The 25,459-nt window shown below is 46.1% G+C and overlaps 2 protein-coding genes across 4 annotated transcripts in view; one reads left to right on the top strand and one right to left on the bottom strand.

The window, feature by feature from the left end:
• Window positions 1-25,459, top strand: part of ADGRD1 (adhesion G protein-coupled receptor D1) — a 283,150-nt gene that overhangs the window by 47,519 nt on the left and 210,172 nt on the right. For all 3 annotated transcript variants that reach the window (XM_083476427.1, XM_083476426.1, XM_083476428.1), the window contains 4 exons: window positions 387-504; window positions 2,080-2,190; window positions 9,430-9,505; window positions 20,698-20,839. In XM_083476427.1, the coding sequence (XP_083332553.1) occupies window positions 387-504; window positions 2,080-2,190; window positions 9,430-9,505; window positions 20,698-20,839 (447 nt within the window). The remainder of the gene's footprint in view (window positions 1-386; window positions 505-2,079; window positions 2,191-9,429; window positions 9,506-20,697; window positions 20,840-25,459) is intronic.
• The window catches only part of LOC310693947 (craniofacial development protein 2-like), a 257,303-nt gene that overhangs the window by 223,143 nt on the left and 8,701 nt on the right, over window positions 1-25,459 (bottom strand). The window lies entirely within an intron of this gene.

Raw genomic sequence — 25,459 nt, 5'->3', positions numbered from 1 at the left:
CCAAATGCCGCATCAACTGGCCTGGCTGCTACCTGTGTGGGTGGGCAGGTGGCACAGCGCAGCCCTGCTTGGCTCTGATGCAGTGCGGGGTCACTCTGGCAGTGTTGGTGGTGAGCACTGGGGTCCCACTGTGGGCTCCTTCACCCTCTGTGCCCTCATTCTCCAGTACACGCACCCCTTCATTGCATGCATGCCAGCACTGGGCACTGTGAGCTCATGCAACGCTGCTGCCAGGGGACCAGATCAGCACCCCAGATTATGGTAGGCTATGTGCAGCCCTATCTTCAACAAGGAGTTCTTGCTCTCTCAGTCCCACATTTGACATAAGGTTCCTTTTGCTCCTCCACACAATCATAATCGTGGCTCTTTTTCGGTTTGCTTCTCAGACTGTACCCATTGCTCAAGACTTAGTTGACACAATTGACAGTGTGATGCTTCATGTGGGCCGCAATCTTGGAGGAAGCCCATCAGCCATAACAGTCGAAGGCACATCATCCGTGGCAGGTGAGGCTTATCTGGCACACGTACAGACACCTGTTCTGAAACCAGAATCTGGATAATTGCAATATGACATGTCTGTGTCTGCAGCTTCTCACTTGGTGACAAGGAACAGGAAGGCTTCCTCCCCTCTTTTAATCAGGGCTGGGGGGAGACTGCATCCATCACAAAAGAGTTTATACAGTGGATTGGAGGGAAGGAAGAATATTAACCAATGCCTTTTGATTCGGTTGCAGGTCTCCAAAAGTGGCTTTCTAATGATTCTATGTTTCACATGGGTTATTGCAGTAATTAGTTGGTGGCCTATCATGCATTGGTCCACACTATTTTAGACCCATGCTTAAAAACATCCTAGGCTAAGGCAGCTCCAATTCTGCCACCATGGAAAAACTAGTTTCTAGCACATACATCTTTCTTGGATGGGGTAGCTGTGTGGGAACTGATGTTATATTATTGCCTCCGGGAAGGGCTGGTGCACAGACCTCTAGTATTACATGAGACAACACTAGAACTCAGGGGATATGTAATGAAATTATGTGCTGGAGGATTCAGGAAGGACAAAAGAAGCTACAGTGGTACCTCGGGTTAAGAACTTAATTCATTCTGGAGGTCTGTTCTTAACCTGAAACTGTTCTTAACCTGAGGTACTACTTTAGCTAATGGGGCCTCCTGCCGCCACCGCATGATTTCTGTTGTGTGTCGAGACCCTGAAGCCACCCCCTCGTTGAGAAATAACACACACAAGGACACGGATATTAGGTTAATGTTATTGGGCAAATTTTGGCCACAACTTTATTGATTACAGAATGTGAGCACTATTGGCTTAGGTATTGAATGGACCCAACTATATCTGACTCCTGCCCAATGCTCAGGAAGTCTGGTAAGGGTAAACCACCGGAAGGGGGAGCCCTGTCAATGCGTACCAACTCAAGCTCCCCCTGGTGTTCCTGTCGGGGTCGTGTCATGGCCCTAGCCCCCGACCTGGGCTTTAGACAAGATCAACACCCCCGGATTCCTTTAACAGAATACCCTTAAGCTTGGAGCCTGGATCAAAGTGATGGCCACACCTCCCCTCCCCCATCACAAGGTCAAACAATGCCTAACCGCAACCCTAACAAAGTTGTGATGATTGCTACGAGATAGGTGAAAACCACATGGCCAGTGCCAATTTGCCAAGTGGAAAAATTCCTACCCAGCCCCTCAACAGCGACCAACCGAGGTCCATAGCAAGGCCAGTGCCTAAAACCTGCAAAATAGGGAGGGAGGGCGGGTGATTGAGGAAGCAAGCCAAAGAGGAAGCCCTCCGGCTCACACCTCTGTTTAAATGGTCCCGGCCATGCCCCCCTGGCCAGTGGATTGGCTGGCCAGGCTCTGACATGGCTGGAACCCCCCAGGCAATGGGGGAATAAGTCCCCCACCCCCGGAAGGGGGTGGGTGGCCACGCGGTCCACCACAACTCCTCCCCACGGGGAAGTGGAGTGGATTTCTCATCCTGAAGCAAAGTTCTTAACCTGAGGTACTGTTTGTGTTGCCCCTCTCCCCCTTATCATTGTTTTTGCATGTGCTTGCATTATTACACAGACTACTCTTTGGTCAAGATGCCTCCCCTACACCTGAGCGTGCCCCACTACCGTTTCCCATTGGAAGGGCAGAGTTATATTTCTATCCCTGGAGAAGCATTTCAGAACAAAGGTAAGATCTACTGCTTTATGAAGGATTTATGACGGGGAAGGGTTATCATTCTCCGTTAATTGAATGTGCAAACTGCCTACTGCAGTGATGAGTTCTGCAATCTTCTAACCCAGAGAAGCTGAGGTTTCCCTCCAGGTGTTGTTGGAACACAGCTCTCATTGCTAGCCATGCTAGCTGGGGGAGACGGGAGGTGCAATAGACAACTGCACAGTTTCTATCTGTAGAAATGGGCAAAAGAAGAAAATGGTTAAGAGAGAATGCTGTGCTTTGTCAGGGAGATGCAGAGTTTTAAGCTTACTCTGGTTTTACATGCTATTATTGAGGTCCAGCTGGCACCAGAATCAATGGGAAAGAGACCCATCAGTTACCCATCCCTGTCCTACTAAGCGTGTTTGCAATTGTAGGCTTACAGTGCAACCCTACCCATGCATTTTTACTTGTAATAAAACCCCCACTGTGTTCTCTTGGGCTGACTCCTAGGCAGGTGTGTGTCAGGGATTCCTGCTCCCCCAGCCTCCCTTGTCTGCACTGCAAGTGCCCATGCCTGCATTTCTTTAAACTTTTTGTTGCCATCCATTCCCTTGGAATGCTTCAAAACTTCATAGTACTTTTACTTATCTGTTTATTGGAGTATTTGTGCCCCGCTCTTCAACCCCAAAGGCTCTCTGAGCAGCTTATATACAGAGACAGTCCTTGCCTGCAGGCGTACAATCTTAGAAGAACACGATACAAAAGGGTAAAAGCACAGGGAGGGAAGAGGAAATAAAAATGAAAAGGCAGACACCAATTTCTAAACAGTTGTTCCTATAATGACCAGATGGCACAGTTCAGGGGTGCAAGCAGGGGTGTAAGAAGGGGGGTGGAGGGGGCGGTCCACCCCGGGTGGCACTTTAGGGGTGTGTGTGACAAGATGGCCCCTGCCTCCCCCCAGCTGTAGAGCAGCCGAGGGCGCACGCAGTCCATATGGGCGCCACTCGAGCAGTGTTCTTATGGGCTGCCGCTCTCTCGCACCGTCCATATGGGCGTCGTGTACAGTCACCGCACGTGGGTTGCAGCCTGCATGGAGTGCTGCTGTATTCTGCCTTGGTCAGACCCTACCTGGAGTATTGTGTCCAGTCCTGGGTGCCACAATGTAATAAAGATATTGACAAGCTGGAATGTGTGCAGAGGAGGGCAACCAAGATGATAAAGGGTCTGGAATGCAAGCCTTACGAGGAACGGCTGAGGGAGCTAGGTATGTTTAGCCTGGAGAAGAGGAGATGTGAAGGCCATCTTCAAATATCTAAAGGCTGTCACACGGAGGATGGAGCAAGCTCTGGAGGGTAGGATGGAAACCAGTGGTAAATTATTATTATTATTATTATTCAAGTTATGGGGAAGGAGATTCCAACTAAACATCAGGAAGAACTTGCTAACAGTAAGAGCTGTTTGACAGTGGAACAGACTGTCTCAAGAGGTGGTGGACTCTCCTTCATTGGAGATTTTTAAAGCATCAGTTGGACGGCCATCTGTCCTGTATGAGCTAGATGAGATTCCTGCATTTCAGGGGGTCGGACTAGATGACATTTGGGTTCTCTTCCTACTCTACAATTCTATGATTCTGTTCTCACTGACAAATGATCCCCAACTGGCCATTCACTATCCAACTGGCTGGAACCTCTAGCCAATCAGACTGAAATTTACTAGACCCATGCCTCACCTGCTAAACTTTAAAGTAGGTTCTTTGCTCTGCTGGAACTGTCACCTAGCAACCGCAGCCAAAAAGGTTTGTAATGCTATAACCATGCAGGGCCTTGTGGCAGTCACAGAGGTCATGAACACCAACCACACACACACAGCGCATGCAATAAAACTGCAGCCTTAATCAGGCTTCTCTGCACTTGCTAAGTTGGAGGTGAGAGATGCAGGCAGGGAGACTGAGATGCAGATAGGTATTTAGGAGGGAGGCAAGAACATCAAGCCAAACTTCAGTTAGTCCTTGAGCCAAAAACAATAAAGGCATCTCGACTCTCCTCTCTAGTTCCTGCCGGATTCAAAGGGCTTCCACATGTTGGTCGTAAAGGGGAAAGTACTCCGAAGAGAGTAATTCAAAGAACACAGAATAGTGTTCATTTTTTAATATATATAAAAAAAGCTTTTAGAGGCCAGAAATTTGCACAGAATTTCCATAAATACCAGATGCAAAACCCAGAAAGGAAGCAAAAGTACCAAACACAACCCAAACACCCATTTATGAATCTGGAGATCAAGTGCCATAAGGATCAGGCAGAGACCAAACCCAAAACCCATAACCAGAATGTTACCCACTGTTATAAATTACGTTAAGTTCAAGACTTCTCGTCCCTTAACGTTGCACATTCCAAGTGGCTTCACCCTCTGACATCCAACTATTTATTTATTTAAAGATCTATAACCACACTTTCATATAAAAATATTGCAAGGCATTGTGTGTAATATTAAAAAGTACAATGCTGTGGTGAAAACAATAAAGGAATCAAACACATGTGCAAAAGCTGTTGGGCGGAGAATCCCAGGTTCAAAAGGAGTGCATCCTGAATAAAGCAGTTTTCCGAAGAAATCTGAAAGCGATCAGAGATGACTCCTTCCAAGCAGAGCCAGGACTTGCCACACTTGGTAAACTCTGACTGAATGCCAGCTGAATGAGGAACTTCAAACAGTGCCCCATCAGAAGACTTTGGCGATCAAGGTCCAAGTTGTTTAGGGTTTGCGAATTTAACACAAAGACCTGAACCTGGCCTGGTAGCAAATTGGTGATGGAGGCAGCTCTTTCAGCGGCAGAGTTCAATGGGGACAGCAATCCATTCCTTTGAGAAGAAGAAGAAGAAGAAGAAGAAGAAGAAGAAGAAGAAGAAGAAGAAGATGAGGAGGAGGAGGAGGAGGAGTAGTTTGGATTTGATATCCCACTTTATCACTAACCTAGGTAAAGGTAAAGGGACCCCTGACCATTAGGTCCAGTCGTGGCCGACTCTGGGGTTGCGCCGCTCATCTCGCTTTATTGGCCGAGGGAGCTGACGTACAGCTTCTGGGTCATATGGCCAGCATGACTAAGCCACTTCTGGCGAAACCGGAGCAGCGCACGGAAACGCTGTTTACCTTCCTGCCGGAGCAGTACCTGTTTATCTACTTGCACTTTGACGTGCTTTCGAACTGCTAGGTTGGCAGGAGCAGGGACCAAGCAATGGGAGCTCACCCCATCGCGGGGATTCAAACTGCCGACCTTCTGATTGGCAAGTCCTAGGCTCTGTGGTTTAACCCACAGTGCCACCCGCATCCCTTATCACTACCCTAAGGAGTCTCAAAGCGGCCAACAATCTCCTTTCCCTTCCTCACCCACAACAAACACTCTGTGAGGCGAGTGAGGCTGAGAGACTCCAGAGAAGTGTGACTAGCCTAAGGTAGCAGCAGCTGCATGTGGACGAGCGGGGAAGCGAACCCGGTTCACCAGATTACGAGTCCACCGCTCTTAACCACTGCACCACACCGGAAGTCCGGATGCTGCATTCTGCAGCTTCCAGACCAGATACAAGGGCAGCCCCACCTAAAGCATGTTACAGCAATCAAGGCTATGCAATACAGAGTGAACGTATGCAGGGAAAGGGGGAGCCTTTGTGTGTACAGCTGTATGCTCAAAAACTTCCATATGGTCTAGAATTCTGTGCAATCAGCTCCCTGCATGCAGATGTTTTTGTTGCATGTGTGGACTCAGTTTGTGCCATATCAGAGGTAGGGCTAGTCATCGCAGCCCAGCTTCTGGTTCATATGCATAGGCGCCGACTCCATGGGGCCTGAGGGGGCCCGAGCCCCCTCAAAAATTCGATTGGGGGGGCGGAGCCCCCCCAATAATTTAAGAAAATTATTAGTGCACGAACCTTCATGTAAAGTCTGGCGGGCCAGCGCTGCGGCCGCGGCGACATCAAAAGGACTGGAGAGTCCCGAGGAGATTGCACGGTGGGGGAGAGAGAGAGGGAGAGAGAGAGAGGCAGGAGGTGCACTCACTCGCCGTGCACACACACACGCAAATACAAACACACCGAGGGAGAGGGAAAAGTGTTTTGCAGGAGGAACTGCTGCCGCCGCCGCCGCTGCTGCCAGGACGCGCCAGAGGAGCCGCCGGGTGGGAGGGGGAATCTGAACGGAACAACAACAAGAGAGAGAGAGAGAGAGAGAGAGAGAGAGAGAGAGAGAGAGAGAAGCAGCAGCGTCTCTGAATGGGCTGGATATTCCTCCTCAGGCGGCGCTGGCTCTGTGGCTCTCGGGGCCTGGGCTGCCAGGCCAGCAAAGCAAAGGAGCCGCCGACCGAACAGCAGCAGCAGCCGCCTGCCTGCCTGCAAGCCTGCCTTCTATACCAAGGTCCAGGTTCTTACCTGGTCTACCTGGAAGAAGGCAGGCAGGCAGGCATGGGACGTCCACGCACCCTGGCCTGCTGCCTTCCTGCCTGCCTGCGGCCCGCCTGTCGCTTCCTACCCTGTCTACCTGGAGGGAGGCGGGCAGGCACGGGGGTCCTGCTCAAGCAAGGAACCGATGCCTACCCGGCCAACCAGCTGCCTTGAGGCAGGAGCAGCAGCTGCGCGGGGTCTCGCGTTCTCTCAGAGGCTTGCGCTGCTTCTCGCGTTCTCCCTCCCCCAGGACCCCGGTATGGGCCCCCCCAATATTTTTTATAAGTCGGCGCCCCTGTTCATATGTTGATACAGGACATGAACAGCTCGCCCCTCACCCATGATCTTTTCTAGTAACCACCTTTACAACATCAAAATCCTCTGCTGCATACTCTTTTGTCACTCATCTAATCTAGGCGTTGCCATCTAGTCTTTAGCCAGCAATGTCTGAGCATCAGCATATTTCCTACAACTTCACATTATTTCATCTGAATCACATGCAGCTAAGGCTGTTCATTGTTAGCAGTCATATCTGCACTGCACAGTCAAATCGTGTTGGTTCCTTGCCGCAGAAACAAAGCAGCAAAAAGAAGTTTGGAAGTACCTTAAGTTAGATTTATTGAGCCACAATAGGTCTTAATAAGGAACCACGAGACTCTTGGTTGTTTAAACTAGTTCCGCAGCTGTTCTTTCTCTCTGTGGAATTCTAGGAACCACAGTTCTGTGGGATAGATTAGAGACTGTCACCTAATCATATTTCTGAGGATTTTTGGGAGGGGGTGGATCCGGTGTCATGGCTTCTACAGTGGCTTGTATAAAACAGATGCAACTTTGCAGGGTAGATTGTGCATTTTAAAATCTATTTATGAAGGATTGTTTGAACTGCTCTTTGCATTGTGGTTCTCCAGATGACCTGTTTACGGAGCGTTTGTCTTGATTTGATTGCACAACACTTACATAGAGGTTAGACTCTATCCAGTCTCTATTGAGCATTCATTTTGATTCATTTGCAGGGAGGTTATATGGCAATGATCATTCATTCTGATTTGCTTGCACACTGTTTATAAAACCTTCACCTTAATTATTTGTTCTTTGCATACACTTTGGTGCATTTCCCTGTTGCTTTCCTACCTGCAAAAAGTCTAAATAAAAATGCATTTGTTGGAGTAGAATGATAGGAGGTCCATATTAAGGGATGTAAACCCGGATCGAGGAATGTAATAGCATCACTCCATTCTGTCTTGGTCAGACCTCACCTGAAATACTGTGTCCAGTTCTGGGTACTACAGTTTAAGAAGGATCTGGATGGTCTGGAAGATATGCAGAGGAGGGTGACCAAGGTGATCAAGGGTCTGGAAACCAAGCCTTAAGAAGATCGGTTGAGGAAGTTTAGCCTGGTAAAGAGGAAATAGAGAGAAGATCTGATAGCCATCTTCAAATACAGTGGTACCTTGGTTTAAGAAAAGCTTAGTTTATGAACAATTTGGATTAAGAATGCTGCAAACCTGGAAGTAGGTGTTTTGGTTTGTGAACTTTGCCTTGGAAGCAGAACATGTTCCACTTCCTGTTGAGTGTGTTCCATTTATAAATCGAGTCCCCTGCTGCTATGGGAAAGCATGTCTTGGTTTACAAACGCTTTGGTTTAAGAACGAACTTCCGGGATGGATTAAGTTCATAAACAGGGCCGTCTTACCCATAGGCGCTAGGGGTGCGAGACACCTGGGTGCTGGGCTCTCAGGGGCGCCAGGCCGAGAGTCTGGGGCCTGAGAGTTGAGTCGGGGAAGAGCCTGCCCATTGGCCGGAGCGCTGTGACTGGCTCTTCTGCTGCAGGCGGCTCTGCGTGTGAGTTCGGGGGCGACCGAGCCAGCAAGATGCTGAGGTGGCCGGCTGGCTCTGCCCTCCTGCGCACCTGGGACTGGGCAACCGGGGGAGGAACTGTGCAGATCTTTGCACCCCAGCACTGCATATTCTTAAGACAGCCCTGTTCGTAAAACAAGGTACCACTGTATGTAAAAGGCTGTCAGCATGCTTGTTTCTGCTGCTCCACAGGGCAGGGCCCGAACCAATGGCTTCAAATTACATTAAAGGAGATTCCAACTAAATATTAAGAAGAATGGTACAAGCTGTTTGACAGTGGAACAGACTTCATTCGGAAGGTGGTGGATTCTCCTTCCTTTTAAAGCAGAAGTTGGATGGCCATCTGTCATGTATGATCTAATTGAGATTATTGCATTGCAGGGGGTTGGACTTGATAACCCTAGAGGTCCCTTCCAACTCTACAATTCTATGATCCTGAAGTTGCTTCCAATCCCAAAGTTAATCATAGTAGTTCCTGTGAAATTAATGGAACTGATCAACTTAAGTCCATCAATCTGAATGGGTCTACTATAAGTAGAGCTTGGTTGGGCACACATCCCAGAGCACTTCAATCGGGCAAACCTGAATTTCTGGTATTCACGTGAATCCTTCCCACAAAATGATTAGCCACTCATTTTGCCTTTGAGTTCGAAGCCATCCGAAGGAGGTTTTACTAGAGACAATATTTATATAATTTAGCTGTTTAGCTTCATTACATTATGAAGGTGGTGAGAAGTCTACACTGTCCTGTGTTGATGTTCCTTTTCTAAAACTCTCTCTGTGTGTCGGGAACTGGGAAGGAGTGTTCCTTCTTTCTTTAAGTGAACAGTTGGAATCCCATGAGAGTAGAAGTGAGGAATGATGGAAGAGGTGACGTTGCCAGTTTACAATGTGGCTTTAAATTGGCTTTCACACCCTCCAATTTTTGCTCAAGCTGCAACACTGGCATGCAATAAACACCCTGTCCCTTTCCCTCTCTCTACAGCTTGGATAACCATTGTGGGACTTCTCTACCATACCATGCACCAATTCTTCGGAAGTATCAGACCCATAGAAACAAAGTAAGTTCCTTATTAAAAAAAAGGCAAGCTGATTGTCTATAATGAAGAGTACTAATATTAAAAGTGGGACCCTGGTAAGAATGGGCAAGTCTGTCAATCTTGGTTTTCATTTATCCCGGCATATTTCCATATCAGTTTGAGATTATTATTTTTTTGGGAAAAGTCCTCATGAGAATTCGCCAGCGTTTTAGTGCAAATTTCTCTTGAAATACAAATTTGTGCAAAGCAGTTTCCCCTAATATAATGTATGATTTGTAGGTTGTTTTCACTAAAATGTGAGCCTACCATATGCATGTTTTTGTGCACATTGCTTGTTTTTGTAGGCCTTGCTTGGCTAAATTTTAAAATTTGTGTGGATTTCAAAAGATGGCTGGTTTTGGTTCTCATCTGGCTTCGTAGAGGGTGAATCATCTTCTGCTGGATCTAGACACGTTAAAAAAAATGTTACAGGAAAACGTGTTATAAAGCTCATAATGGAAAATCACACTGGTGAAGGAACAAACAACAGCGCCATGTGGTGCCGCATGTTTATAACACAGTTATAATGATATAATTGAGTGTAGCTGAGTCCTGGGTTTCATGCTACGTTGGATTGTAGCATGGCTGAAAATTTCAGTGGCTGCATTTGCTGGTTGCTTTCAGCTCATGCGATCTGCATTGTGTTTTCCTGTGCAACCTATTTGTGTCTGGGTCTTGCGCTGGGTTGGACTTTTAGGGCTGACTGTGGATCGCCTACAAGCAGAATTGTATCGTGATTCAAGTGGATTTTGTGCAACGCCTAGATAATTTGTTTTCTGAAGTGTCTAACAAATGCAAACAAACTCAGATAATTCCCACTGGGTATGCCCAGTAGCTCGTTGGACCCTTGCCTAGATAAATCATATGTACTGCCATCATCTCCCTCTACCACAAGTTTAATGTTCACTTCTCCTTCTGTAAAGATCATACCTTGTTCGCACTTCAAACAGCATGACAGACTAATACTAGAATAACCAGTGAAGTATAGCGTTCTTCCACCTCCTCCACCTTTCCCATACACACTTGGCTAATTTTTACACCACTAAAGCAGATAAAGCACTCGGATCCATTTACTTTCTGCATTGCACCAGTGACATGTCCCGTAGATTAAAACAAAGGGAACTAAGAGCAATATACCATTCAAAAAGACAGCCCGGCTCTGACCTGAGAATTTCCCAAGCCAATTCAAGACAATCATATATGTAAGCATAGTCTAAATGCATTAACTCAGGTAATTACTGCTGAAAGAAATTGATGCCTGGAGTGGCAGCCCCAGTCCCCTTTCCCTCAGAGGCAGAGCAGTACGTTTCCAAACACAATTCAAAACAGTGACAGTCTGGAAATACCCCTCATTATCAAGGAGAAAATGGCAGGTGATGGGAGGGACCTGCCGCAGGCTCTAACGAGTTGCTGCCAGTTAGAGTAGACAGCACTAGTCTAGATGGGTAGGCTGGCCTGCTGTTCTGCAGTTTTCTGCCTTCCTATATAAGTACATAGAGCTTTTTCCACAAGGGGATCAGTCAAATGTGCAACCCCCACTTGCAGCCTTGAAAAGAGTTGTGCTCCAGGAAAAAGCTTTGTCACACGATCATGCTGATGTTCTTAAATGGGCCCAGATAACACTTCCTGGGAGTATGAGTGACTTTCAGCGGCAAGTAAGTTTTGGACCTGGTTGGCATCTGTCTGTCTCAAGAGACACTGGAGAGCACCTCTGGGGGTGAAGTTAAACTGCTGTGTTATCAGCACCGAAGTGATCTCCCTAGGGGATAAGCCAGGGCAGTGTGTATGGAGGTCCTGGCTGCCCAGGCAACAAGACCCATCTCTAGGCCACACTGATGTGGTCCAAAGGAAAACAGAGCAATGCCTTTGGCACCAGCTTGGCTGCAGGAGTTGCCAGAAGAAGGTGTACAGGGCACCATCCAACCGACTCCACCCAGGATTTGTGTAGGACTTAACTCCTTAGCTTCTTCTTGTTCCAAAGATACCCCCCTCCCAGGCAGTGGAGGCTTAGGATCAGTGTTTTCCTACTCCTAGATGGGCTATCTTCCCAGGTTGATGAGCTCCATCTGCCCCTCACTTCTCACTGCAGCACATGCAGAAATGGCCTTCATGACACTATTGGTCTCATCCGCTCAATTTGCTGGAGCCTGTCTTCGCATGCAGGGGAAGTGCCTAGCTCACTGAGTGTTTGAGACCCACCAGCTCCTCTCACCTGGTTTAGCTGGCCAGATGAAGCCATTTCCTGGGGTGGGGCTTCTGTCGCATGCTTGCAGCATCTCTGATTGAGAAAAACCCACATAAACGTAATGGGCCGTATAGTTACAATTGCAAAGTTATTTACTAGAAACTACTTCTCAAAAATTAGACACAGCTTCTCATAATGTCGAAATCAACTTCATAATATAATAAAAAGTAGCTTTTCAGTTGATCACCAAGTCCAGTATGTACAAAATGCAAATCCTATTTAGTCAGTGCTGTAATACAAGAGAAGATGAAGAAATTAGAAAAGAATGTACTACAGCACTGAAAAAATAGGATTTGTATTATGTACACACTGGACTTGGCGATCAACTGAAAAGCTACTTTTTAATATCTAATTTTTGAGAAGTAGTTTCTAGTAAATAACTTTGCAATTGTTACTATACTGTCTACTACATTTATGTATTTTTTTTCCAATTGGATTTGCATAATATAGGCATTCTGGTGGTTTTGGCTGCTTCTCTGAGCCACAGGGGGACACGGGTGGCGCTGTGGGTTAAACCACAGAGCCTAGGACTTGCCGATCAGAAGGTCGGCGGTTCGAATCACCGTGATGGGGTGAGTTCCCGTTGCTCGGTCCCTGCTCCTGCCAACCTAGCAGTTCAAAGTGCAAGTAGATAAATAGGTACCGCTCTGGCGGGAAGGTAAATGGCATTTCCGTGCGCTGCTCTGGTTTGCCAGAAGTGGTTTAGTCATGCTGGCCACATGACCCGGAAACTGTCTGCAGACAAACGCCGGCTCCCTCGGCCAATAAAGCGAGATGAGCGCAGCAACCCCAGAGTCGTCCGCGACTGGACCTAATAGTCAGGGGTACCTTTACCTTTACCTGTACCTGAGCCACAGGTGAGAGCTCAGTGCAGGGTGGGGACCAAAGGTGGACAAACCACCCGCCAGAGGTACTATCCCTATTTTGGGACTAAGTGGAAGCAAATGTTAGCAGCAAGACAATTAAGACATCAGCAGAGTTTCTGACGGATGGAGGCAGAGGATGGGGCACTTATAGCTCAGCACAGCAAGAACGCTGACCAGGAGCCTGTAGAGAAGTTACCATACTCTTCACTTGGGTGGCTAACTGGGTTGTGTGAAGCAATCATCCTCAGGGAAGTGCAATATTTCTAACTGTGATACCAAATCCCAAGAGGCCATAATTTATGGGCCATTAGCTGTATAAGATATATTATCTCGATAATTTGTTCTGGCAAATGGGGCTGGAATGTTTTACTTCCCACAGACAGAGAAAACGCGTGGGAGGCCAGAGGCTCCACACACACAACTATTTCTCGTTAGGGATGTAAGAAGGTGCTGATCTCCATTTTGCCCTGTATTCACCTCACGCAGCACCGTTTCCATTCAGCCAATATTTGGCTTCCGAGAAAAAACAACAGCCTTTGTCTTGCTGTCCACTATGGTGAAATGTTATGCGATTGGTAATGCAATTAACTACATTATCATCACATTCTTTCACACCAGTCACTTCATTGCAAAGGAAATGCCTTGCAAATCTGAAAACAGAATATCATCAATTGTGTGTTGTTGTGTATTGTTTGCAGACTGAAAACACCATCAGCGGCAAATCCAGATTTATTTTATGGGTTGATCTCTGTTCCGGACATGGGATGAATGAGCAAAAATCGGCAATTTCTGCTCCCATTTCTGTTTCCTTTGGAATTCTCTGACTTCCTTACTGGTTGTATACTTAAGCAAATCCCATCTCTTAAAATCTGGATGGCACCTCAGTTCTTTGGAGAAAATAGTAATTCCAGGAATGCTAGCTTGGCCTTACACCCCCCATCGCTTGGTGAATCAAAGTCCAGCTAGCTGAGGAATGCTTGCAACTCATCAGTCATCTTTCTCCTTGCTTGCACTGATGCACAATTTTGTGTGCGTGTGTTTATACTGCTTATGCCCCTAATGAGGATTTTTACAATCTCATTTTCTTTTCAAGGTCCTTCTTTTCCACTCAGGGTTAGCCAAGGCAGTGCCCTCCATATGCTGTGGACCACAACCATCAGCCCCCTCTGGCATAAGCCAGTAGTCAGGGATTATGGGAGTTGTAGTCCATCAACATCTGGAAGGCACCAAGATACCCCTGATTTTTTTGATTTTTTTTTTTTACTCTTTTTATTAAATTTCGCTTAAATGACAAAAACAAAAAACAAAACTACAGTTACAGAAAAAGGAAAAGGAAAAAATATTCATATACAGCATATAAATAACATCCATTTCTGTTACGGTTTCTTGTCTTATTCCTTGAGTCTCTATATCTTTACTCATTTAGATCTTTTCTCTACACACCAATTGACCTCCTTCCCACCTGATTTCGGGCTTCTTGATCAAAAATTCTTTCTTTTTTCTGCAGCCAAAAGTTATTATAGTTTACGCATCATAAGATTTATGTCAGACCGGCAGTAGTTTCTAAGTTTCTATAGTTTCCTTTAATATATGCCATAAATTTATTCCAATCATAAATAAACTTTGTATTTTTTTGGTTTCTAATTTTTTGGGTCATTTTGGCCAGTTCAACATATTCAAATAAGTTTGTTTGCCAATCTCTGACCGTTGGAATCTTTGGGCTTTTCCAGTTCTGTGCAATTAATATTCTGGCCGCTACTGTCGAATATTGGAATAGTGTTTTATCCTCCTTTTTGATTTCATCCCTGATTATTCCTAATAGAAAGGCCTCTGGTCTCTTAGGGAAAGTGTATTTGAATATTTTTTTTAACTCATTATAGATCTGATCCCAAAATTTCTTCATCTCATCACAAGTCCACCACATATGGTAGAAATTGCCCTCTTTAATTTTACATTTCCAGCAGGTCTTATTTCCTGTTTTGTACATTTTCCCTAATTTCACAGGTGTAATGTACCACCTATACATCATCTTTTCCAAATTTTCTCTAAGTGTAATGGCTACCCCTGATTTAAGTCTTTAGGGCTGCAATCCTAATGGCTGTGAATCCCAATGAACACAAAGTAAATACATGTTTACTTTGCATGTGTGGTGTTTCTCAGAATTGTGCTCCTTCACTAGTAGTTGATATCTCCTGTGTTATCTAATGCATTACTAGTAATGAAATGTAAAAAAAAAAAAAATGCTTGTACATGCTAACACCCCTAGATGCTTTTCGCAGTTTCAGTGTGCTGCTTTTGTCCTCTCTTCGCAGAAGTACTTAAAAATATTGCATTTTAACAGTGAACCCAAACAGATGGAGAGAAAGTGACTGGTACAAACTTATAATAGGGTGGTATATAAATTCAATTTAAAATAAATAAATAATGATAAATGAAATAAAATGGCCAGGGCATAGGTTAGAGGCTTTTGACTACAGACTGGCTCATACATCCAGTGCTCTCTTGCATGTGTGAAGGGCTTCCATAGGTTCAGCACATAATATTTGTATATCTCTTCAAGCACAGCACCTTTCAGGGGAATCAGTAGGCAAATTCAGCTGCTGACCAGGAGAAGGGTACAGGCAGGAATCAAGGTCTGTATTCAGACATGCATGGCTCCTCACTTGGGCTTGCATCCAGCTAAATTCTGCTCAGAGTAAGCATACTGAAATCATGTCTGTAATGGGTATGAGTTACTCGTGCGTAAACTGGTGCCTTTCTCGGTTAATTTGCCTTGTTAAACCTTTCTGACTGCGCAGCCCCTTCTCATCGTGGCTGCCTCAGTCACTGGCAGAATCCGTCAGTGGGTGTTTCTTGAACCTCTTCCAACATAAAAGTTGTTTGACACCCAGTCTCCTCCTCCTCTCACTGTGCGGGAGTCTTTTGCGCAGGGAAGGCGTGGGTAGCGGAGGACCTGGGCTCTCCTCACTGATGTCCAGTGAAGAGTCCTGGAGCCCTCTCTCCAATTCCCCCGTCTGCCCCCCTTTATCCCTGGTGTTGCGCTGATTGGCTTCCCCCTCTACTGAGCTGTTTCTCCCCCTGCTGCTGGGTCCTTCGCCAGCATCATCTGGGAGCCTCCCCTTCGCCTCTCGCTCCGATGTCAGTTCCCTGACAATGTCCATTAGTTAACCATGTTTGTTAGTTTCAGTGAGTCTATAGGCACACTCCTCCATTGTCTCATCAGACGGTTGGATGCCAACGAATAGTGGATCCATATTGGCAACCAGTATCAAAAAAGAGAGTTTCATGTTAAAATGAGCCATCACAAATTTAAAAACCACCTCCAACGCAAACATTTTTCTGTGTTTCAGACATTCAGCAGGAAATGTAGAGAAATCAAATTATGATAGGGAAAATTCACCTGCAACTGCAAAATTTAGCCCCCATAAAAGAAAAGAAAGAGAGAAAGTGAAAACAACACAATTATTTAAACATCACTCGTCGAAATTCCCTCAAGCTAGGAAAATATCTTTTCTGGCAGGTTTTCTAATGAGAGGTTGAGCCAGCTTGGCTTCCCTCAGAACCCTGGTTTGAATTATGCTATCTTTGAGAAGCAAACACTTTCTGGACAAGATGGGCCTCTTTCATAACAGGACTATAAATAACATGCCCAAATAATAATTTGCAAAATATCGGCCTCTGGACGGAGAGCCCAGGCTGTCGGTGTGGGAAGTTTTCCCTTTGTACCCTTCACTTCATAGAGATTTATCTTCAGTCATCTAAGGTGGGCCCATCAGGAAATATAATTGTCTGTGTTGACAGAAAGGCATTGTAGAAAGAAGCTTATGAAATGCAGTAAAGGAAATGAGGGGTGATTGTTTACCTTGGTTCTTCTTCTTCTTCTTTTTTAAAAAATCCTAAACTATGCAAAGTGGTGTCAATGGCCCTGCTCTCTCTACAATTATCTCTTTTCAACAAACTTCCAGCTGATCTTGGACTACAACTCCTAGCATCTCATGAGGACTGTGGCTGAGGGGAGTTGTAGTCCAACAACATCCAGAGGCTGCCATGTTGGCTATCCCTGGGTTAGACTGAAAGTGAGATCCATGACTGAGTGGAGATTTCAACTCAGCTCTACATGGGCCTCATCCCTACTCTGTATACTGGATCATCACCACTTCCACCACCCCACACACATGAGTCAGATTTTCATTCGGAGATGGAGATCCCAACTCCGCTTTCTCCTCAGTTTTTAAGGCAAGTTACTATTCTATCCAGGCAGAGTGACCATGGAAGCCATGTTGTTTTTGTGCCCACAACAGTCTTTTACAATTTCCAAAAAGTTTCCAAAAAGTTTCCAAAGCTTGGGGAACCCCCCCACCTCGCTTTAACCTAGACATAGGTAAACATGGCTCTCCAGTTGTTTTGGGACTACAACTCCCATCATCCGTGACCACTGGTCCTGTTAGCTGGGGATGATGGGAGTTGTAGTCCCAAACATCTGGAGGGCCGAGTTTGCCTGTGTCTGCTCTAACCTCTACACGACACTGACACTTCTGGAACTTGAACATGGGGAGCACCTGAAGGCAACAAGTTTGGATCATAAAATTGGCAAAGGATCTGGCCCAGCTATTATGTCTTAAAGGTACCCCCCTCCCTGAACAAACACCCTACCTGTCATTTGCAACACCCTACCTGTCCGCTAAGGGGATAGTTCAGGCTGCCTTTCCTGAAATCTCCCCTCAAGTTGGCACTGAACACAGCCTGCAGGGGCCGTTCACACATTATACAGCCAATGAGAGGCACAGCCAACTAAGCCTAGTGTTGTCTTCCAAGCTCTTCTACAAGAATTCAAGGGCAACAGCACAATGGAGGAGGAGGGAGCTGGTAGGCTGTGATTGTATGTAAGAAGACAGGCAGGCTGAAGGCAGGCTGAGGTTGGTGGAACAGTCTGCTTGGACTACTGCAATGCACTCTACGTGGGGCTACCTTTGAAGGTGACCCGCAAACTACAACTAATCCAGAATGCGGCAGTTAGACTGGTGACTGGGGGCGGCCCCCGAGACAACATAACACCGGTCTTGAAAGACCTACATTGGCTCCCAGTACGTTTCTGAGCACAATTCAAAGTGTTGGTGTTGACCTTGAAAGCCCTAAATGACTTGGGTCCAGTATACCTGAAGGAGCATCTCTACCCCCGTCGTTCTGCCCAGACGCTGAGGTCCAGCACTGAGGGCCTTCTGGTGGTTCCCTCACTGCGAGAAGCAAAGCTACAGGGAACCAGGCAGAGGGCCTTCTCGGTAGTGGCGCCCGCCCTGTGGAACGCCCTCCCACCAGATGGCAAAGAGATAAACAACTTCCTGACATTTAGAAGACATCTGAAGGCAGCTCTGTTCAGGGATGTTTTTAATGTGTGACATTTTAATGTATTTTTAATCTTTGTTGGAAGCCGCCCAGAGTGGCTGGGGAAACCCAGCCAGGTGGGTGGGGTACAAATAATAAATTATTATTATTATTATTATTATTATTATTATTATTATTATTATTATTATTCAACCTCCTCATCCTCACCACCATCCTCACTTAGGTCCCGGGGAAGGTTGCAACATATTAATTGAGCAGAGGCTGCCATGTTCCATAGCTCTGGAGACAGCACTGGGCAATGCAACAAGTCACGTGACACAGATCTTTCACCAGCAAAGTTAGCCTTTGATCCTATTGGATTAGTGAGTCTGCTGGGTTTTAAATTTTAGACATAAATGTACAATTAGGCTGCATAAATCTCACTGAAGTCAGCAGGGTTTAAGGAGCCTATCCGTGTGCCATCAGCGTCCAAGTCTTAAATATGTTTCCAGAAGGGCTATGAATTATTGTTTTGTACGTTGTACGGCAGTAGCATGCAACCTGTTTGTTTTTGCTGAGGGCTACACTCCTGATAATTTGTTGGGGGGGCTGCATGTCACCAGGGAGCAGAGCTAGAGATGGGTGGGATGGAGGGATGGAGGAGAAATTTGATTCAGTTTGCATTTCAAGGCAAACCTTCTTGATTTGTATTTTCTGAAACAAAATGTGAACCGAAACTCAGCCATCTTCTGAAATTCACACTTCTTTGAATTTTGCAATGCCGTCCTTCAGCCAAGAATTGTGTGCAGAAATTAATATACTGGAGTGAAAGGTGCACATATTGGGGGGGGGGACATGCAAAAATATAAAGCTTTGCAAAATTGCACTGCAAAATATGCATATTATTTTAAATTGCATATAAAAATGTGTCTGTTGGGAGAAATCCACACCAAAATGCTGGTGAATTTTTCTGAGGACTTGTCATTTATGTTTTAACTATTTATTTGTGTTTTCATCTTGTGAATTGCTCTGAGATCTTTTGATGAAGGGCGGTATGTAAATCTAATAAATAAACAAACAAGTAGTAAAGTGTTATGGAAATGTGGAGAAATGAACTTAAGAAAGTGAGAGAAACTAAAAGATGTCTGAAGGCAGCCCTGTTTAGGGAAGCTTTTAATGTTTAACAGACTATTGTATTTTAATATTTTGTTGGAAGCCGCCCAGAGTGCCTGGGGAAAACCAGCCAGATGGGTGGGGTATAAATAATAAATTACTATTATTATTAATTAAAATTGACAGATCTGTCAATCTTCAGGGGGCAGGAGACCCTTTCTCTCTCTTTCTTTCTGGCACCCCTTATCTCTCTCACCCAGTGCTTTTTTTCTAAAAAAATGTTTAGGGTTACTCTCATTTTCCTACTCATATTGAAACAGGTACAGTGGTACCTCGGGTTACATATGCTTCAGGTTACAGACACTTCAGGTTACAGACTCCGCTAACCCATAAATAGTACCTTGGGTTAAGAACTTTGCTTCAGGATGAAAACAGAAATTGTGCAGCGGCAGCGGGAGGCCCCATTAGCTAAAGTGGTACCTCAGGTTAAGAACAGTTTCAGGTTAAGAACGGACCTCCGGAATGAATTAAGTTCTTAACCAGAGGTACCACTGTAAAGGTAAAGGTACCCCTGACCATTAGGTCCAGTAGACTTAGATTCACAAAATGTTTAGGGATATGCATACCCCTGTGTCTCCCCAGAAAGAAAGCACCACTCTCACTGCTCTCTTTTCCCTCTCCAAAAAGTGAGCTGCTCTTGGCAGGGGTCTGAACTGACAAATTGCCAAGGGCTTTTGAAATCAGACAAAAAGTCAAAAGCAGCACTAGGTACACAGTTTGTTCACCTCTGTTTCAGAGAGGCTAAGTGTTGCTGCTGCTTTTTTTGTTTTTTAAAGGCAGTGGTACCTGCTTAAGTTCTCAGGATGGGGCAGATTAGACATCAAAATACACAACCAACTACAAACATCATCATCATCATCATCATCATCATCATCATCATCATCATCATTTATTTATACCCCGCCCATCTGGCCGGGCTTTCCCAGCCACTCTGGGCGGCTTCCAAGAAAATATTAAAATACTGTAATACACCAACCATTAAAAGCCTCCCTAAACAGGGCTGCCTTCAAATGTCTTCTAAAAGTCTGGTAGTTGTTGTTCTCTTTGACATCTGGTGGGAGGGCGTTCCACAGGGAGGGCTCCACTACCGAGAAGGCCCTCTGCCTGGTTCCCTGTAAGTTGGCTTCTCGCAGTGAGGGAACCGCCAGAAGGCCCTCGGAGCTGGACCTCAGTGTCCGGGCAGAATGATGGGGGTGGAGACGCTCCTTCAGATATACTGGACTGAGGCCGTTTAGGGCTTTAAAGGTCAGCACCAACACTTTGAATTGTGCTTGGAAACGTACTGGAGCCAATGTAGGTCTTTCAAGACTGGTGTTATATGGTCTCGGCGGCCGCTCCCAGTCACCAGTCTGACTGCCGCGTTCTGGATTAGTTGTAGTTTCCGGGTCACCTTCAAAGGTAGCCCCACGTAGAGCACATTGCAGTAGTCCAAGCGGGAGATAACCAGAGCATGCACCACTCTGACGAGGCAGTCCACAGGCAGATAGGGTCTCAGCCTGCGTACCAGATATAGCTGGTAAACAGCTGCCCTGGACACGGATTTGACTTGTTACTTCTTTCTTTTTCAGAATTCCTGAAGCTGCTGCCTGCAAGGACTGCATGATTTTTGCAAGCAGCTACCTTATCTCCCTGAAAGTGGAACCCCCGCCAACGTTGTCCCACAATTTGTCCGGTTCTCCTCTCATTACCATCCATTTGAGACACAAACTGGTAAGGAGTGATGAATCCTTTAACTTGCTTCTTTGCTATGATGTCTGTAACTCTGTATGACACGTTCCGTATCAAGCACAGCAGAATTTCGGGACTTGCGTAAACTATGCCAATGTGAGACACCTGTGTTTAACAGTTGTTGTTCCTCTATTAGTTATGTGTAGGGCTAAAATGTATGGCGGGTACTGAGTCCTGCTTGTATTCTTGTTGTTTGAGACACCCTGTGCTTCCACCCTGTACTCACCCAGCCACTCTGCCTCAAGCTCACTTTCAAAGTAATACAGCTCTTGAGGTCTAGAAACTTGTATTTATTAAAAAGAATGATGACATTCTCTGAGTATGATATTTTGGATGACGCTTTCGTGGAGTCACAGATTATACCCAGCCTTGACTATTATTTTATTTATTGAATTTATATCCTGTCTTTCCTTCTGAAGGAGCTCAGTGTCACACTATGGCAGACTGGAAATAGCATTGCCCTGCTGAGTTGGCTGGACATGGTTTTGGCTGTTTCTCTGTTGGTGACTGTTTACAGCTGATGGTTTAATGCTATGTGGTAGAGAAGGATGGTGAAAATGGAACATGGCCTCTTCAAGAGTGGCCCCTAGGTTGTAGAACAAATCATGGTATTTTCTGTTTCATCAGGTTTTTGGATTCTTCTGAGATCTGTTGTTCATCCTCGTCTCCTTGCTAGGGGCATATTCTTTGCCATCTTTTTTTAGTTTCTCTACTTTGTATAATTGCTGTTGGACATTTTGTATTTTCTATTTTGTACTATAAGCTGCCTTGAGGAGGAATTTGGGCTGAAATTCTGGCTCTTTCTCTCTGTGTTGTGCCCCTTTAAGGCATATCTTATCCTTCCTTTTCTTAGTATTTTCTTTCCCTCTGCATCTAGGTTCCAAGCCTGCAGGCGTGGGCTGTGTTGTTCTTATTTTTTTTTGTACATCATCCAGCTATTTTAGATGCTTTGTAAAGAATTGCTATAGGAGTGGAGACATATTCCCCCCCCCCCTTTTCATAACCTGCTGGAGGAAAATTCAATTGCTTGTATTCACACAGGGGCTTGCATCCACTCTCCTCCCCTTCTCCCACCCAAGAAGGAGGGAGTTTAGAAGCTTCTGCTTCCCCTTGGCAGCAAACCATAGTTTACTCTTAGGCTCTGAGTGCAGCAAACCATGGTTTACTCAAATCAGAGCTGAGCCACACACTCCTACATTTTCCCATGCTGTTTGTAATCCGCACAACCAGTTTACCAGAGGCAAGAGAGGGATAAGCACATGTGCCGTGTGTGCCAATGCCTCTTTCAAAGCCAGTGGTGATGTTGCATGCTCCGGCACTGGGGGCGGAGAGCAGGCAGGGGCGTGGCATGCTGCCCGTGGGGGCGTGGGGTATGTCCTGGGGGCGTGGGACGCTGCCTGCAGGGGCGTGGCACCCGGCATGGTGGGAGGTGTGCGGCACATGTCCCAGGGGGCGGGCGCGATGGGACCCCCCTCCCCAATGGTGCCAGGGGTGGTATGCTCCCATCGTCCCCGTTCCTTCGCCAGTGTTCAAAGCACCTTTGATTGCCACCCATCTCCAGCCTAAAGTTGCTTCCATGTGACCTGTTTATTAAGCAATCATCCTGACTGATCCGTGGGGAGCTTAGGTGAGGTTGCATCAAGCAATTGTTATCATGCACTTCCCAGTTCACCTCCCCTCATTTTCCTTCTTGCAACATGTCCAAGGTGATTTTGGGCGGGGCTGGGCGGGAGCAGCTTCATTGTGCAAGAATGCCAAAGCAAACTTTGACTGCACAGCTTGAATTTGCTGATTGAATCTCATGCGAAAACAGTGACACTCTGGAAGCACCTCTCATACGAAGCCCTGCAAAAGGATCTGAACCACTTTTATTTTTAAAACATTATCTGCACCGCTGGCACTCTCTCTCTCTCTCTCTCTCTCAAGTGAGGAATTAGCTCAGTAGCCTCTGCGGGTTTTGTCCCTGGCACCGTAGGAGCTTTGCATATTATAGCCTTGATGCAAAGAAGTGGGAGGCAGGTCTGGGTGGAAATTGAGAGTTTGGTTTGGAAAGGGGCAGCCCATCAAACGTTCTGAGGGGGATCTGTGCATTTGGGGCCTGGCCCAGCCTGAGAGGCATGATTATAGGTGTCATTCCTCATTACCCCAACATTGAACTTGATCTTCAGTGCCCTGGGAGCTGCAGAAACAATAACTCAGATGGATTGAAACCTCCGTCCTTTGCCTGACCCCATTTCTGCCTGCTTTAAGTATAGGTTATTTCTGCTGAAGTGGCTTTCCAGGATCTTCCATTCTTTTTAGTTACACGCAAGAGAGCCTGTTTTCAGAAGTGATGCTTAGAGGACTGGGAAAGACCCCTCACTGAAACCCTGGGAATCTGCTACCAGGGCTTATCCAGTGCTTCCCTCCTCCTTAAAAACATGTTTAGGGGTACTCTCATTTTGAGTAAAAGAAATTCACTATTTTATAGTTCAAATCTGGAAAAATAAATACGGTAAATGGACAAAAGGTACAAAGACTCACAAAATGTTTAGGGATATGCTTCCCCCCAGGAAAAAAGTGCTGGGCCTATCGCTTTTCCTTTTGCCCTGTGATTTTTAGCCTTTAAAGCTCTGTGTTCAAGCACTTGTTTTTTTGTCCCAGAGCCCTCTCTGCTCTTTAACGCTGAATCACAACTAACAGAAATGTGGGTCTTCCTCAGATGCTTTTTGCTCCGATTCAGCTTTAAAGAGCAGGTTTTCACAGGGAAAGCTCCAGAGGGAAGGGGAAAAAAAGAGTGCTTGGACACTGAGCTTTAAAGTGCAGATTGTGTTTGGGAAGTGAAGGGGAAAGGTAAGTTTGGATAAGCCCTCAGTCACTACAGACCATTTAAGAAATATTCTGGAACGAAACGATGGCAGGGAACAGAACCTTGCAAAGGCACAGCGGCCAACTTTGTCTTTGAGCGGATACTTTAGATTTTGCTAGTGTCTTTTATTTGTTTGTTTCTGTCCTAGCCCTCATTGCTGGGCAAAGAACTCAACCCCCCCAGTGCCGTTTCTGCAAAAAACTTTTAATGTGCAAATCAGATCAGTACACAGGCTGTTGGGAATTCCAAACCAACCAATTACATGGCTGCAGACTTGGGATTGTTACATGTCACATGTCTGTTTACATTCCAGCACAGACTGCTGGCGTGAGTGGAACTTCCGCTCTGTCTTGCTTTTGTTTTCACTCTCTCTCCAAGAAGACTGCAAGGAGAGATGCCATGTTTTCTTTGTCCTGATTTATGTATAATAAATGCATAGTTTAGTATTGTATCTACAGCCTCAAGCCTCTTCTGTTGCACAGTTTACACTGCTGAGTAATGTGTGCTCAAGCCTGCAAGCTTGAGTCACTGATGAACGTCGGAGCAGAGGTGGATGGATCTCCACAGTGACAAGGCTGAGGGGAGACGCTCCAGCTGGGGCTTTTCGACCCCCAATACCAACACAGGCAAGGCAAAGCTTACAAGGTGCAGCAGGTACATAAGAAGCATAGATACATGGCTAAGTGCAAATATGTTGATCCAACAAGTGACATGCCTCCTGAACCTTCCTTTTGAAGAATGGAGTGGGCTTAGCTCACTTAGAATGGCAAGTGATTGGAGTCCTGGGACTGGGCAAGCAACCAAGCAGTCCTTCAAGTGGTTTGGGTCTGCGAGGATTGTTTGTGCTGGTCCATAGAGATGGAAGCAGTGTGGGCACCAGCTGAGCATCTGATTTACTATGTCGCTTCCCCATAAAGAGGTGGCTTCTCACAGACAGGACGTACCAGAACATCTCCACAGAATGAGGTGTATGACTAGGAGTGTCCAATGTCACTCCTCTGCCAAACCACTTGGTCCCTCCTCAAGATCCAGCTCCCCATTCCCCAGAGCAGCGTTTCCCAACCTTCGGTCTCTTTAGCTGTTTTCAGACTACAATTCCCATCATCCCTGACCACTGGTCTTGCTAGCTAGAGATGATGGGACTCCTGGCCCCATGCCTGGGCTCAGATGCTTCTTGGACAAACTCCAGTGACACAGCCCATCCCTCTGGCCACCACAGCCACTATGCCTTGCTTTGAAGAACCCTTCCTCAAAGGCTAGAAGAGCAAGACAGGGAGTTGGGTGGCCAGTGGTGGCAGCCACAGTAGTGAGAGACAGACAATAGCAAAGCAAACGAGGGGAGGGTCCAGGAAGCACCAGGTCTTCCCTCCTTTGTGCCTGCCACCTGGTAGAACACGTGATTTGCCCGTATAAGATCCCCAAGTCAATCCTTGGCGTCTCCAGTTAAAAGGATCTCATGTAGCAGTTGATGGGAAAGTCCCCTTGCCTTTGGGGCATCACTAAAAGTCTGAATGGATAATACTTGGCCAAATGGAACTCCCTGCCTATTGACAAGAGTCCTTTGCTGTACTCTTTTTGGATTTGTTTTGTTTTGTTTAGGCAAGCCTACCCAGACATGTAGGGACGCAGGTGGCGCTGTGGGTTAAACCACAGAGACTTGGGCTTGCTGATCAGAAGGTTGGCGGTTTGAATCCCCGCGATGGGGTGAGCTCCTGTTGCTTGGTCCCTGCTCCTGTCAACCTAGCAGTTCAAAA

The sequence above is a fragment of the Podarcis liolepis genome, assembly GCF_965112155.1.
Source record: "Podarcis liolepis genome assembly, chromosome: 15".
Lineage (NCBI taxonomy): Eukaryota > Metazoa > Chordata > Lepidosauria > Squamata > Lacertidae > Podarcis > Podarcis liolepis.
The sequence above is the reverse complement of the archived record's forward strand: the minus strand, read 5'-3'. Positions and strand labels throughout refer to the sequence as shown.